Raw genomic sequence first — 15,662 nt, 5'->3', positions numbered from 1 at the left:
CGTGCTTCACCTTGTGGTGTATCAGAAGTATCGACGAGTGGTTTGTGTCCTCATGCACCTTGTTTCAGGTGCCCTTGTACGCTAACAGCAGCTGTGGACAGCTGTTACGAGTCAGGGTAAAGGCGAGAAGTAAACTTACTAGTTCATTGTTGCTGACCAAAAGAAAACTCATTCACTGCACATCAGCTTTTTTATACTTTTATTTTTGTATAAACAAACGTTAAGACTACTTTCGTTAAGGCAGTTGTAGAACATACAGTTGCTTGTGGGGACAAGGGGCAAACACTGCTTCCTAATGACTTGTATGTCATTCTTTTAGTACAGTGACCTGGACGAGTTTAACTTTGGCAAGTACCATGAATCTTTCTGTTTGCCAGTGAACACTGGAAGGGCCCAGTGCTGCAGTCCTGGTATGCCAGAACTTCTGGAAGTGCTTGGGAGGACGGATCTGGGAGTGGCATGTTAGGCCCTCAGCCTGTTCTAAGGGTTGGTCCCAGGGGAATGAGTAAGAAATAGTCTAAATACTCTTTCAGAAGTATTTACATGTTTGGTATTTTCCTCTGGGTGAAGTGGCACTGCATGCAGCTGGAAGAAAGGTCTACGATTCATAAGGAGTGCTGAACATCTCCCTACCAGCGTGTTAAATCAGTGGCTCTTTAAAAAGGCAAAAAAGCAACTTCTATCACTACATGAATATGTATCTGCTGCTCAGAGCTACTCACCCTTGCGTACGGGGTTCATTCTACCACCTTAAGAAAAGCCCACCGTATCCACCAGGTAAGCCATCAAAATGCTAGCTTGGACAGGTTTTTTTCTCTCTCCCACCCCCACCATGTTTTTTTAGTGTCTTGGGTATTGTGTCTTCAGGTCTGGCTCATTAACATGCCTGATGCGTTACTACAGGATAGCTGGACCTTCAGGCACTACTACAGGTTATAATACTCAGTTTTCCGCTGTTAAGATTGTTTTAGTAGATAGAGTGCAGGGCACGTGCTTTATTGAAAGAACAGCTCTGTAAGCATGGCAGTGTTTTCTGATTGCAGGCTCTGTTCCGTGTGTTGGAAGAGCTACGCTGAAGCCCATGTTTTACATTCATGACATCATACAGTCTATTCCAGAAAGGTTCAGAGCATGGGGAATGTATGAGTACGTAAGATGGGTGAGGGGAAAAGCCCCCCAAACCTAGTCCCTCACACTTCCCAAGGCCTTTTCCTTCCTTCACAGTGTATGTTTTACTGCCCCCACACTCAAAAAACTTTTACTTATCGTACTACTCTACCTGCTCTTCAGGTGCTGCATACTACAAAGACTAGTTTCTAGATGATCAGATGCACTGAACAGCAAATGCATACTTCATGGAATTACTCGTATTCTGCTGTTAGCCCGTTTCTTCTGGCCTTGGTTTTATTACAAGAAGAGTGGTTTTTTGTACCAACTGTTAGAACTAAGACTGCTCACTTTCTTCTTTAGAGACATGTAGGTGGTTTAGTCCATAGGCTGTTCATTCCTAGACTCTCACGGTTTAGTCCTATGTGCAATGAAAATGTACCACCGCTGAACGTGCTGGTCCTGATTCCCACTGCTCAGCCTCAGTATCTTTAGATTTTTAAAACTGGGGTTTTTTTTTAGTCATAACTGCTGGCAGTTGGAAGGTCCCCTCTTTTTCTTTTTGATTTTCTTAAACAAGCTCTTTTTAGTAACTTCCACATCCTTAACTCCTGCAGTTTAAAAACAAGTGGAGGCTGCCTGGGAATCAGTACTGGGGATGTCAGAGCAACGCAGTTTTCCCAAGGAGCTTGATTCTATTTTCATTTAATTCAGAAGGGTTTCAAAGCGAGTCCAGACAGCCATAAAAAACTCTTAAGCCATACCACTGTCCTAGGTCTCTCTCCTATTTCCCCGAAAGAAAAGCAAAAGATCATTTAACTGTTACCTCAGGCTGACTGTTTTGAGGCACCATGTAAACTAATTTATCAGAAAAGACAGACAAGCAGATCAGTTGGGATCACAACAGTATGGGAGCGGGGCATAACTTCCAAAGCACGCTTAGCACTTACTTGGTTACAGCATACCCAGTTGTTTTGTTTCCACCATTGTTGGGAAGGCCTAGAATTTTAATCAGTGTTTAAAGCTGAAAGGAATTTTATTACCTCAGTTTTTCCAAACTATAAATGGCATTTGCTCTTGAAAGAATTAGAGGTTTCAGCTATCTCTCTGATGTATTGCCTGGGGAAGGATGTCGCAGTGGGTAACTTAGCTGTGCTCAAGCCACAAGGCCAAATTCCAGTCCAGGTTATGCCACTGCAAGGCTCCAGTGTCTGGATGTCTGGGGTCTGGCTGAAGTTTTAAAGGGCCCATGTGGTTGGTACACACTGTGGAGTAAGTTCTAGATGTAGAAAAACTCTACTGCACTTCTGCCAGTTCAGCAGAGCTGCCTCAGTCCAATACTGGTATAACCAAGCGGAACATCTTACTGTATTTATGGTGGTTAAACTGTTAACGTGTGATGTACACCACTATCAGTTTTAATCATCTTGTAACATTCTTCTGACACGTATTCATTCCTTAGAGCAAGTTAAGATAAAGCCTGCACCTGTGGTTAGTTTCCAGGTAGAATCTTAACCATACAAGCACACTGGAATTTTTATTATTTTTTTTCTTCAAAACTTCAAGACACTTTATAGGAAAACAAACCAACTGACCAAATGCAAACCTGTTGTGGAGAGTATACAAAGGAGTGCATCTGTCAAGCATTTCATCCAGCCCAAACCCCCAGAGAAAAAAACAACAAGGAGCGCAAATTCAGATACGCATGGCAATTGCTCATCCTGCCCTTCCTCTGATCTCGCTTGAAGGACCATGATATGCACTTAAAGAGTTTTCAGAAGTTGCATTTGTTCCCTTTGGATTGAAGCAGTCTCTGAAGATACTACTTTTGTTTCTGCTTGTTGTCATTGTTGCCATAGGTGGAGCCCTTGTTAATTTCTGTAACACCTATCATCCATCTGACACCAACAGAAGCTGCAAAGTAAGTAAAAGTAAAGTTAAAAGCTGCGTGCAAAGATTCAAGATCTGTACAAGTGTGGCATGTGGAAAGAGACTAACTGTTCTCAGAGTTACAGCATTAAAGGTAACTACCCCTACTCCCCCTGCTTGACCTTTGGTTAAAGGTATACCCTCCCCCTGCACCAAGTGACTTGCCTGTGATACTTCATTCCGGAAGATTCTAGGTCACTGGCCTGAGGCTAAAGATGTCCTCTCCCACCAGCAGGGAAGAGGCTACGTGAACCAGCATGGGTGTGAGAGGCACAGGAATGCCGTGCTTAGCCCTGCTAAACCTTGGGCAAGGCTGGCTGTGAAATGGGGGTGCTCTGGGGCTGCTGGTGTTACCTGGCTCCCAGAAGTCAAGTGGCAAAGTGGACTGATGTGTCTGTGTGGGAGGTGTGACGGGGAAGGGAATTCTGCTTGTTTTCTACAGCCCCCATGCCTGGAAGAGCACGGGCAAGTGTAAGGGCACTTCAGATCTTGGTAAACAAACAAAAAAAAATGTACGTTGTCGCATTTTTTAAGTATAGCTCATGAAACGGGCCTTTATAAGAGGCTAGGTTAATTTAAAGACTTTTATAGTTGATTTAGTGGGAATAATTCACCCATGAATAATCATTATTATGTGTGAAAAAATTCACACAAGAATTTCTTTTTTATTTGTACACCTGAAGTGAATGTTTTAAGTTAAATGCAACTTAACCTAAGCCCTTTCCTTCCCCTCACAGTTTCAGGATTTTTTTTTTAGTAAAAGGTCTGAGCTGCCTGAAATCTATTGCTCCCCAAACTTCTGCTGAGCTACTGTACATACCCAGAACTGCCATGCTTCTTCCAGGCCTAAACCTACGTGGAAGTCCCGAACACCTTCCCTCTGCTCAGAATGCTTTTTCACAAAAAATACGCCCAAAACCAAACCACCAAAACACAAGACAGCCATGAACCTCCCCTAAGCCTCCGAATTCCACCATCTTCCAGACTGACGGTGAAAAGGCCCATCCCATCGGTCTTCGCCTCTCCAAGCTGACCCTGAACAATTCCTCACCAGCCAAAGGACTCTTTATGGACAAGTCAAAGCCAAGATCACCAAGAGAATCCAGGTGGCATCAGCTGTAAACAGCAGGGCTGATCCTGTGTCATGCCGTTTGCTGTGCTTTAGCAGAGGAGTGGGAGGATGGCTGTCAGCTGTAACCCGTGCTGCCCTGTGCTTTACCAGTTGCTTGCTTGTCCACCTGTAACATGGTGCTACCACATCAACCACGCAAAACCATCACTTTTCTACATAGCTCCTTCTCGTGCTTCAAGCAACCTGTTCTGAAGCGGAGCACAAACTATTGAACAAATGTAACTGTAAGTACAGCAACTTGGAAAAGCTGAATATATTATTTAAGTAAGAAGACAGGCTAGAAAGCAGCTCTGCAGAGAAGGACCTGGGCTTCCTGGTAGATGCCAGCAGCGTGCCCTTGTGGGAACGAAGGATGAAGCTGCCCAGGGCTGCATTAGGAATAGTGTTTCCAGCAGGTCGAAGGAGACCACCCTTCCTCCTGCTCAGCGCTGGTGAGGTACATCTGCAGTGCTGAGCCCAGTTTTGGCTCCCTGGTAAAAGAAAGACATGGACATACTAGAGCGAGGTCAGTGAAGGCCAGAGAGGTGGTTAAGAAAGTTGAGGGAGCATATTCCATAAGAGGAGATGCTGGAAGAGCTGAGACTGTTCACAGCCTGGAGAAGAGAAGTTTGGTGCAATCTTATCAATGTGCATAAACTCCTGAAAAGACAACGTAAAGCGGATGGAGCCAAGCTCTTCTCAGTAGAGCTCAGCAACAGGACAGAAGGCAGTGGGCACAAGCTGAAACACAGGAGCGGTTCCCTCTAAGCATAAGAAAAAAAAGGAAGAAAAGAATTTTTACAGTGCGGGTGGTTGAACGCTGGCATAGGCTGACTGGAGAGATTGTGGAACCTTCATCCTTGGGAGATACTCAAAAGTCAACGGGCCACAGCCCTGAGCAATCTGCTGTAGCTGAGCCTGCTCTGAGCTGGGGGTTTGGACTAGGTGATCTCCAGAGGTGCCTTCCCACCTCAGCTATTGTTTGACGTGCTTGGATGAAAGATGTGTACTGTGTATTTTGTTCTTTCAAAATACCAGCCCTTGAAAACAAACCAAACAACCTCAGGCTCATGTTTTGCAGTATGACAGTAAATTAAATGACAGTTTTTAGAAGTGCAGGTGGTAATTGGATACAAGGTGAGTCACACATGATGACACAGTGATGGCTGAACAGCCAGTGGTGCAGTGGGGAAGCTGGGCTGCCTGTGAGGCTGCCCTCAGGTCTTCTGGATGTCAAGACACCAGGAAAGCAGAGCCCTCTCACAGGCAGATAGCGGCGCAGCAAACAGTGCAGAAAGGGAGATGGCTGCTCTGGAGTCCACTGTCACTTACTCTTCGCTGTTAGTCCATGAATGGAAATGCACACAACTGGGGCAAGCGAGGGGTTTCACTCTCACAAACAGACAAGAAAAAAAATCCACCTCCAACATTTAACTGGCCATGAGCTAGGGATGACAAGAGGAAGATCCAGCATGTGGCCTGCCATCTGGAATCATAACATAATAGTAAGCATGAAATCATTAACTACAAGGAATAGTAACAGCATCTGGAGAGGGACACAGGCCGTAAGTAAGAGCAGCTGTTATATAGCAACCACACAGCACATTGCAGGTTTCATCTGGTTCCAAGAATGCCACTGCCTGGACACCAAAAAATAGCTAGTTCAGCAGTGCAGGTGTTTTTTTTATTTCTTCTCTTTTGCTCCCTGGCAGAATCTACCACTGCCCTTCTGCCCTCATTTCACCCTGCAGCCCTCGGCACCCTGGGGAAGGTGGGGTGCAAGGAGAAGGGTCTGCTCATGTTAGCCAAGCCTGTGGAAGCAAAGTGGGGATGAGTGCTAAGGTGCCTCAGTGGTATCTCCCTGCACTGCCTGCCTCCTGTGCTCAGCTCTCCTGGGGGCCTTAGTGCATATCCTAGTGATACCATCATGTTTAAGGATTTACTCCGCCATTGCTTTAAATACAACTATAGTAAGGGAAACAGGGTTTTTTACTACAAGGAAGGGGAGAAAGGGAGATCAAGTGGGAATTGTGCCTAACAATCAGCTGTGAGAGTTTAAGCCCACTCTCAGAAGCGCGGGAGAGAGATATCGCTGAGTCACCCCTGCAGTGCTCCATGGCAAACCACAGAAGGTAACGGAGCTCCTGCTATCTTTCTGTCAAACTTAGTGTAAGACTGCTGGTTTGTGCTTTCCTCATCTTCTACTCATCTCAGCCTACGGGCATCAGCAGCCTTGCTGCCTGGGATCACATCACGCTCCAACCCTCTGGGCCCACGCTCTGCGCTAGGACACTGTCAAGTCACTGAGGACTCACTCACAGTTTGTACTGCGACCTGTGGAAACAGATTTTCTGATAATAGCACTGTGCACACACTGCCCACTAGGACATGCACCAGCTCCTGCAGGATCAGCGCTGGCTCACTACTACTTTTACTTGGTTCAAATGAAATTCTTCTCTCGCCTGTAACTGACACTTCATGGCTGGCCCAGATGCCATTGCGCTTACGGCTTTAGCCATGGGAGAGTTACTTCTCCATTTAAAAGCCAAGAGAAGCCCTCTCATCTTTATGAGCCAGCGTTCCCTTTTTAACTGCTGTTGACAACTCTATAACAAAATACTTCTAGAGCATGAAGGCTGTGCCCTTCAACACTAGTTACCACAACACCAAAGGCAACCTAACAGTGGGTTCTTTGAAGCCAGGTGAGATCAGGGAAGCAGGAGGAGAGGGAAAAAAGCAGCTGCTGTTCAAATACAAATACTGACATTTGACAGTCGCTCACTGCTTTAACACCAAAATATCAACCCCAAGTTTTAAATAGCAGTTGTGAGCTAAGTACATAAATCTCTTGCCACGTGTCCTATGAAACTAAAGCCAGTTTTCAAAAAGACACTTTTGTCCCTCAAACTACTTGAGCATTTATTTATCCTCTGGAGCAGGGAACGCCTTGTGTTGGTTCAAGTAGTACCACAAAGGGCTCCTGGTCCCAGACCAGTAGATAGACATTAGCACAATGCAATGATTATTAGGAGTATAAATAGCCAAACTGCTGCACAGCAAAGCAGGAGGGGATGGCTCAGCATTCTCAGGATAAAGAGGAGACATCATTTATTTAGGGCTGAACGCGTTTGAACGCGTTTGAGCTGAACCAGCAGAGCTATATATACATGGGTTATTCACTCCTTGGACCTGAGAGTTGGGGTCCGAGGGATTACAGCTTCCACTCCAGCCTGACCGCTGTGAGGCATTTCTCTCATGGTTCTTTCAACCTCAACAGTCACTTACTTACAAGCCAGCAAGTGTTTTTTACTGAAGAGCACAATTAGCGGAGACTGTGCAAAAGACAAATGACACTCTGGAAACAAATGAAGCAGAGGGCATCAGGCAGAAGGATCTCCTAGTTCCTCTGCTCTTTCCCACCAAAGGTTTATGCATATGCTTGTGCTGTCTGCGCCTATGCTAATAAAGGTAATGTTATTAGGTACTGAAATCTGCCCTTAGAAACAACAATCTACTTTAAAAGGGCTACCAGGGACTGCAATAAGCTTCCTGATTCTGGAGTATCAGGTGAGCTGTCAAATTGCCACAGAAAAAAAGTGATGTCCCAGACATCACTTGTGCAGTGGGAGAAGATCCACCAGAAGCAATGTGAAAAGGCAGTTTCATCATCTGATCACAACGGTAAGCAAACCCCTCTCATTTACAGAAAAATCTTCCTTTTACATTGTTAAGCCACCAGTTACCAATTACTGCTCGGACTAGAAAAGACAGCGAATGCAGTCCTCCCTGCTTTGCTACAAACTGCATCTGCCAGGCAGTTTGAATCGGCACCAAGAGTCACAACCTCCAAGGTACACTGTTCATGTACCACTACCTCCCAGCCACTGCAGAAGTCACTTCTGAGACCTTGCCTAAAGCTGGAGACAAACTACAAAATAGAACAGTCGTTGCTCCTCTGTCAGATGATGGCTGCATCACATCCAGGACATTTATGACAGAGATACCCCTTAGGATGTAAAACAGTCTTGGGAGAACGGCCTTGCTACAGAGACTCAGCTGTTGGCTACAAAAGGCAATGTGACAGCTTTGGCTGAAGTTTTGAGATGGTTCCACAGAAAGAGACCAATGATTCCCAATTAGCAGTAGCATTGCTTTTGAAGGGATATAGTAAACCAGAAACAGACAATAATGCACTGTGGGAACTGTTGCTCTTCTGGCAAGTAATAACACATCCACTTTTAAGTGACCAGGATAAACCAACTCTGCTTTTTGTTTGTTTTCACTGAGGACTGAGCTTCCTTCCACTCCCACAGATTCTCTTCCCCCCACTCTTCATGGCAGCTGCTGTCTGCTAATAAGTGACAGTATCATCTTTCTTTTTGCCTGCTCATCAGCAAGAGCTGGCTGGCTGTGTCTAATCTAAACCTAATCTAATAGGCTGTATCTAATAGTCGAGGTGGCAGCCTCTGCTACAGGCAACACTGTCTTCTGCTGTGCTGCAAATCCTAGCCAATTACAAGCACTACGGGTCTGATCACACCAAGTATTCGGTGAGAACAGAGCTGTTGCTAAGCACAGGGGTCTTTCAAAAGCTGCGGAGGACTGCAACCTGCACCATCCCACAGACGTGGTGGATATGTATGGGGCAGCAATACACATTGCACAGTGGGCCATTAATCTCACTATTAATGCGCTCTTCAGCTGCGCTTTTGCAGCTTGGGAGCTCGTGCTCATTCTGGCAGCAGACTGTAGTTTTCTGTTAGCTCCAGCGTACGAATAACCTGAGAACAAGTCCTCTGGATTATCACTGTATTCAAAAGAGGACTCACAGCAGCCTGCTTACTAATCTTTCCTTGTGGCTAGGAGCACAAGCAAGCTAAGTGGGGAGTAAGACAGCAAGAAAAAAAAAAAGGCCCCTTTTGCTGTCCATTCTTAGTAGCATCACAGCTTTTTTTCTTTACAGGTTCTTTCCCTCACTTCTTGATAAAGCAAAGTTGTGACCTATTTGTAAAGGCCACGGAGAGTAAGATAGTATAGGACTTGGGGTGGGGGGTGAGGGGTGTGACGTCACTCAACTAAATTGTATGTGTATGGCTTACTCTGGAAGGGAACTTATTCTTCAAACAGGCACCCAATATGCCATAAAGCACAGACACACAGATACGATGTTATTTGCCAAATTGACCTGATTCCTGCTTCCATGAAGGACACCAAATGAGATGTGCCTCCTTTTTTTGTGGGCCAGCTGCTTGTTTTGTTTTCCTTTTCCTCTTAAATAACATGCTAGTTTAAAGACAAACCGAGGCAGTTCAGAACTACCACAGGAACTGTAGGAATCACCTGTGATAGTCTATGCTGCGTGCTACATAAGTCAGAGTAGATGGCCACAACAGGCTGTCCATAAATCACAAGTTGATGGATTTCCAGTGGCTGACACATTGAACTCTGATTAGATGAAAGAATTCTCAACAGAGTAAGTCATCCTTGAGCATCTTTTCTGGGCAAAGTACAACCCAGCACTACACAAGAAAAGAAAGCCTTTTGCAGGCAACCTACTGGAAAGTTACCGTTTTGATTCCTACAGAAACAAAATTTTGGATGCAGCTCTTACAAAAAATAATACAACTATACCAAAACAAACAAACAAACAAATCTACTTAACATATTCCAGGCTAAAGCTGGTCTGTTGAATTCACAAGTTGTGTTTATATTTCATAAGCCTCAATAAATTATATCTGACAGTCATCCTGTAAGTAATCTGTTTCAAAAAACTTACCCATCACAATGACGAATGCAAAACTAGCCAATGTCAGTGATGATCCACTGCTGATCATGTTGATGAGCAGCTTGAATAAAGGATATAGCAGCAATAAGGCCCAGAAAAGCCAGTTCAAAAGCGTCCATGGTCGTCGAGGTGGTATGATAGGAACAGCTGGGTAGGTTCCTCTTTGGTAGTATTCTTCCTGGAATGCATCCTAGTAGAACAAAGGAGGGCAACAATTAAATCTCCATCTGCTAACAAAACTAGCCGTTCCTGACTTTGATATTCCTCTTTCTGCATGCTTGTAACTATGGAGGAAGATCAAACACCAAGTCATGGCTGGAAAGCTTGTACTTTGAAGTCAATGAACACAGTCAAAAAAAAAGAAAAAAGAAAAAAGCTTACACTAATGTGTATATTCTTTCACTCTCCAATGCACAGAAGCCGGAAAAATGGAGAGCATAACAAGCCCAGTAAAACAAGGAAGGTGAGGAGATGTACACTCCTGGAGCAATGCAGGCATCATTGTTGAACCTCCAACAAGAGCCACAGCCACTGGCCAAATACTGCTGGCAAGCCAGAGAAGCATTTGGGCTCTGTGTTCAGCAGCCAGTCCTCTGTTCCCTTTTTTCTCTCCAACCACTGCTCTAAAACAGCATCCACAGCCATGTCAGAAAAGGTGAGCAGACACCATCTTGTCCTATAGTCCAAAGAACACCACCCCCCCCCCAGTCTGCTTTGTCCCACAAATGCCGTCTTGTTCCTCTTGTTCCCATGACCAGTATGGAAGTTTGGGTGCTGAACCTCTCTACAGACAGTGGAGCATGCAAACAGTTTAGAATCTCCCACTGGATTTGACCAAAGGATGCTCCCTTTTAGTATAATAGAAGCGAGGTAATGGGGTGGGGTTGGTTTTTTGTTTTGTGGTGTGTGGTTTTTGAAGCACAGAAGACTTAGAATTCAGTACTTTCCTCTAGAGCCCCTATGGGTGAACAGCATTGTGATCAACCCAAGATATCAAAGTGGGTGGGGGGGAAAACCCTTCCTACTTGTCCAAAATCAAAGATTATTAGTCTGTGTTATTGCATAAAACTGGTTAATTAATTAAGTTAGCATTAGACTGACATAAAAAGGAACCTCAGTTTAGTCAGAATGAAGTACTAAATTTCTTCAAAGAAAGGAATGCTTCATGATGGTTTCCAAGAATTCTGGCAAAGCCAAGATTGTCCTAATCAAGCACAAGAACATTATTTCTACTATGCTATGATTTTACATTTACTTACGCTCCAGCTGACAGAGACAATTCTTTACTTATTTAATGGCAAGTTGAGCAATTATAGGCTGCTAGCATTTTATCTATTTCAAAGGGAACATTTAGCTTTTAAGAGATTACACAGTAATTAAAGCCTTGCACTCTCTTTATTTAGATTAGAAAAATTATGACTCTTGCGCATGCGAGCTAGATTATACTGGGATTGCTACGGCCAATTAATTAGCTGTCTTCAACAAATTACACAGCGTATGAAATTTTCTTTACAGTGCCTTGAGGATTTTGGTTTATGACTGGTTTAACACAGAGCTACTAATCATCAGTAAATTGAATTCTACTATATACAAGTAGGTTTCTAAATACTCTTATTACTCAGAAAAGTTAGGAGTTTCTATTATTGGTATCGCCATTAGAGGGCCTATTACTACAGAGAGCCAGACAGACTCACTTAAAACAAGCACAGCATTTTTTGTCTTTATTGGCTCTGCACGGCATTAAGGGCAGCAAAACTGCTGACCACATCTCACCAAGAGTTTTAAGAGATGGAAGAAGTATCCAAGGGGCAAAACAATGTCAATGCCATCACCTGCACTACCTGTTTTACGTCACTGTGGGGTACAGCTCTTCAGTTACGATTCCTTACCCTTAAAAACGTTCACATTCCTTGCAGATCTGTGGCTTGATCTGTCTGCAAGGGTGCCTGTGGCACCTACCAACAGCTCAAGTCAGCATTTAAACCCATGACGTACCTCAAAATTTCCCTCAAACACCTTGTCCACACTATGTTCCTTTGATTCCCCTGCATACAGAGCTTGTTTTCAGTTTGTGCCACCCACCAAAGTATCATATTTGGGCATAGAAACATGCTCCTTTTAATAGCCCACCAAATCTGAGTTACTTCAGACAGCGGGGCGGGTAGTGCAGTGGGGGGAAATCAGAGAATATAATCATCTTGCGAGAGGCTAATTGGATTCTTCCTCCTTCCCCAGGGAGCTCTGACTGCAGAGGTATGCCACTGCCCTTTCATCAGGAAGCTCACAAAGAATGAGTATCCAAAAATACATCCTTTGTTCCCAAATATGGGAGTTCTGTGCACTTCCCCTCTTCAGTTGTACTTTGCTAACTCCCTGGGGCACTTCGGCATATATTTTCATGCTCTGTTTTCCATGCTTCTCTTACAAGTAAGAAGAGTTAGAGGCTCGCTTTCTTTTTAATGGAAATCAAGATTCTCAAGCAGAATTTCTATTTCAGGTGCTGAGGCTGTAAGGTGGTGAAAAAAGGAAACAAATATGCAAGGGCTAGCAGAGTTGTGACTAATACACAACACTCCTTCAGACCAGGCACTAAGATGCTCAACCTGGTCCTTGAAGTCAAAGGCAGCCTTTCTAAGCAATGGCAGTTTAAAAAAAAAAAAAAAAAAGGCAAAAAAAAAATAAAGGCAATGTGCAATCCAAATTGCAACTCTGTCATAATTTGGCATTAACTGATACAGCGCTGGCCATCTGCAGAAGGACAAAATTCACACCAGGTGAGGAAGAAGCATGTGGACATAGTGCTTACTGTAAGTCTGAAAAAGGAAGCACAGTGTTTGGTGTAGAACAGCATGGTGCTATTCTCACCTGGCAAGGCCCTGTTCATTGCATTTGCAGCAGTGGCTAAACTAGAAAATGAAGAGATGAGCAGCAAGAACATAAACACACCAGATTCCCAGAGAGCAGTATCTCAGACTGAGGTACATGGGTATGTGTAACTGAGATCAGGCAATGAGGTAAAAAAGAACGGAACAAGCTTTTTTCAATGACTCTCACTCCTTTACTAATGGCAATTATAAAAAAAAGAGGAAAAAGAAGTAAAAAAGAAGTCTTGTCCCTTCATGTCCAATAACTGCTGATTTCATTACTCATTCAAACAGCTTTGTGGCCTGATCATCATGAGTGCATGGCACTCCAGCCTCAGCCTCAGTACCTGTGGCACACCCACCTACTAAACCATGCTACTAGAGCGTAATTCAGTGCAGAGTATGCAAGTCTTGAGAAGGTACTGCAAAATTATGAAAACCAGTGAGACTAAGCAATGGCACATACAACAGTAATGCAAGATAAAATAGAGGTTCTGGTTTTCAGTAGTATGCATACCTTGTCTGACTTTGGAACAGAAAGTGGAGTGCTACCACAAAAAAATGCATTCATCCCCTGCTTTGTCTATCCTGCAATGAATACTACATAATACAGATTTGTTTTTTTTTACAGATTTTACCATAAATATTTGCTGACTCTGAAAGTATTAATCTGAAACAATTCATTTTTGGAAACAACACCTAGGTGGCAATGCTGCTTGTTATCCAACCTAAAATGCATGGCAGAAAGATGAAACAGAATTGCTTTTTTACCCTGCAGGTGGGGGCTTTCATCATCTCAGAACTCTTGAAGAAGTTCCCCCTGCTCTGTATTCCCCCAGTATGGTTTTACAGAGATACAGGCTTGTGTAAACCAGGAATGACTGCAATGAAGTAACAGTTTCGCTAATGTAAAACAGCTGAAAGGAAGAGGAACCACCACCAGAAAAAAAACAAACCCACAACCAATCGAAAAAATGCCACACAGCCAAAAAGGTTTTAATGGAAAGGAAAACTGAACACACATTCCTTCCTGCTATACTTAAATAGGAAACTATGGATCTAACTAACCAGCAAACTACGCCGTTATGAAGAAAACAGGATAGATGCATGCCCTGTTTACACTAGAAATAACTGAGGGTTTGCCAAAGATGGAGTAACAGAGAAAAAATTTGAAGTGAATTAATGCAAACTACGTAGTAAGGGATTCAGGATAACAATCACCACATTCTCATTTGATTTATGTTCTTGTCTTGCAAATGTCCAAACAATTCTTAGGAACATAAAACAGGGTTAACAGATAAATTAACAGGAAGTGGACTTTTGTACTGTTCAGCAAAAGGACTGTTTACATTTCCATGCCTGTAGAGACCACAGACCCATGGGTAACATAACGCCTTTGAGCAGAAAGGTGTCGGGGGCTATCTCTGAATTAGGTGTTCGTGGCACAATTTACAAGAGAGGTTAGCTAGTAGATGTACAGCTAGGCCTCAACACACATTTACTTTTCACATTCCTGTAAGCAAGCTGCTAAGAGGGGCTATGAATTAAACCAGAAACAGGCATAGTTTGGAAGCTGAAAAATACTAGAACACAGACAATACAGAAATGCTAACGTCGTATTCTGGGTAGAGAACAACGAATGGCACAGCAGAATTCTGCTGCCCCAGTGAGAGGAAACCAGAGCGTAGCTATATTCTATTCACTTCTAAGTCCAAAGCACTGCTGTATTCCAGTCCGGATACATAACTTCGATCAATTTATTGAAGCAAACTGAGCTGCCAGGCCCTCGTGCCTTGCACACCTACAACTCCCACTGATTGATACGGGAGTGCTGTCTGTATTCGAAGACCGCATCCCCCAACCATTAGCTCATATGTTCATAGAAACAAAACCCAAGAGAAACAGATTCTGAAAGTCTGAAAGATGCATATGAAAGTATCTGGAAAAAAATAATATAAATCAGCAGGCATCTACAAACACACAGTCATTATTATTCTGTCCCCATCCCATGTAATTGGGAAACTTAAATGCATGCCTTCTACGCACACAATGTGAATGCAATTTATCAGCCTGTCCTATTAATGTTGGATCTTTGCCTTGGTAAAAAAGACAGGGTAAAACAAGGCACAAAACCTGTAATACACTAAAGCGAAACATACCTCATTAGCCCACTACTTGATTTAGGAGGTGCCCTTAAGGGGAAGGGCATCTTTCTACCAGCCAGGAGAAAGTGTTTTTTGTAACCTTATGCAACTTTCTAAAGAATTTTAAAACTACTCTATTGAAGCTTGCTTAAGTTTTCTTTCTGTTGCTCTTCAAATACAAAGTAAAGGCAATCATGACTGACAGCACAAGACCAGTTCATGTCTGGGGAAACACAGCACTCATGCTGGAAAACAAACCAAACAAACAACCCACCCCAAGTCCCCATAGCAAGACCACTACACATGCACATTGTAAAGGTCTACTAGTAGTAGAAATAACTGAGCATTCATAGCTCTTAAGTGCTGTGCAGACAAAACCCAACCTTTTCTTGATACAGTTTGTGGAGCCAGTTAGAACATTCCTGCTCATCTTCTGGGACTTCCTCTAGTGGAATCCGCCTGCCAATGGCAAACAAGAGAAATTGAGTATCAAATACTTCAGCTCCATGAAAAGCACTTATATTACACAGACAAATTATCCACCCGAAAGGAGACTCACTACATTTTCCACCCTTAATCTGTGGTAACAGCTCCCAGATCAGCAAAGTATAGTTTGCTTCTACAGCCACCTTCAGTTTTTAGATGCACCGGAAATTCAGAAATTTAGATTTCTGAAATAGTAATGCATTATGTTTGAGCTCACTAGAGCTACTTTCTAGATA

General features: G+C 43.5%; 1 protein-coding gene across 5 annotated transcripts in view; it reads right to left on the bottom strand.

The window, feature by feature from the left end:
- Window positions 1-184: 184 nt before the first annotated feature.
- Window positions 185-15,662, bottom strand: part of AGPAT4 (1-acylglycerol-3-phosphate O-acyltransferase 4) — an 80,892-nt gene continuing 65,414 nt past the window's right edge. For 4 of the 5 annotated variants that reach the window (XM_080390576.1, XM_080390578.1, XM_080390579.1 and 1 more), the window contains 3 exons: window positions 15,324-15,399; window positions 9,924-10,122; window positions 185-3,021 (listed from right to left, as the gene is read on the bottom strand). In XM_080390576.1, coding sequence (XP_080246702.1) covers window positions 2,930-3,021; window positions 9,924-10,122; window positions 15,324-15,399 — 367 coding nt within the window. In that variant the 3' untranslated portion in view covers window positions 185-2,929. The remainder of the gene's footprint in view (window positions 3,022-9,923; window positions 10,123-15,323; window positions 15,400-15,662) is intronic. The other variant, XM_080390580.1, reaches the window with a different exon arrangement.

This window comes from Falco punctatus, assembly GCF_963210335.1.
Source record: "Falco punctatus genome assembly, chromosome: 5".
NCBI lineage: Eukaryota > Metazoa > Chordata > Aves > Falconiformes > Falconidae > Falco > Falco punctatus.
This window is presented reverse-complemented; position numbering and strand designations above follow the sequence as displayed.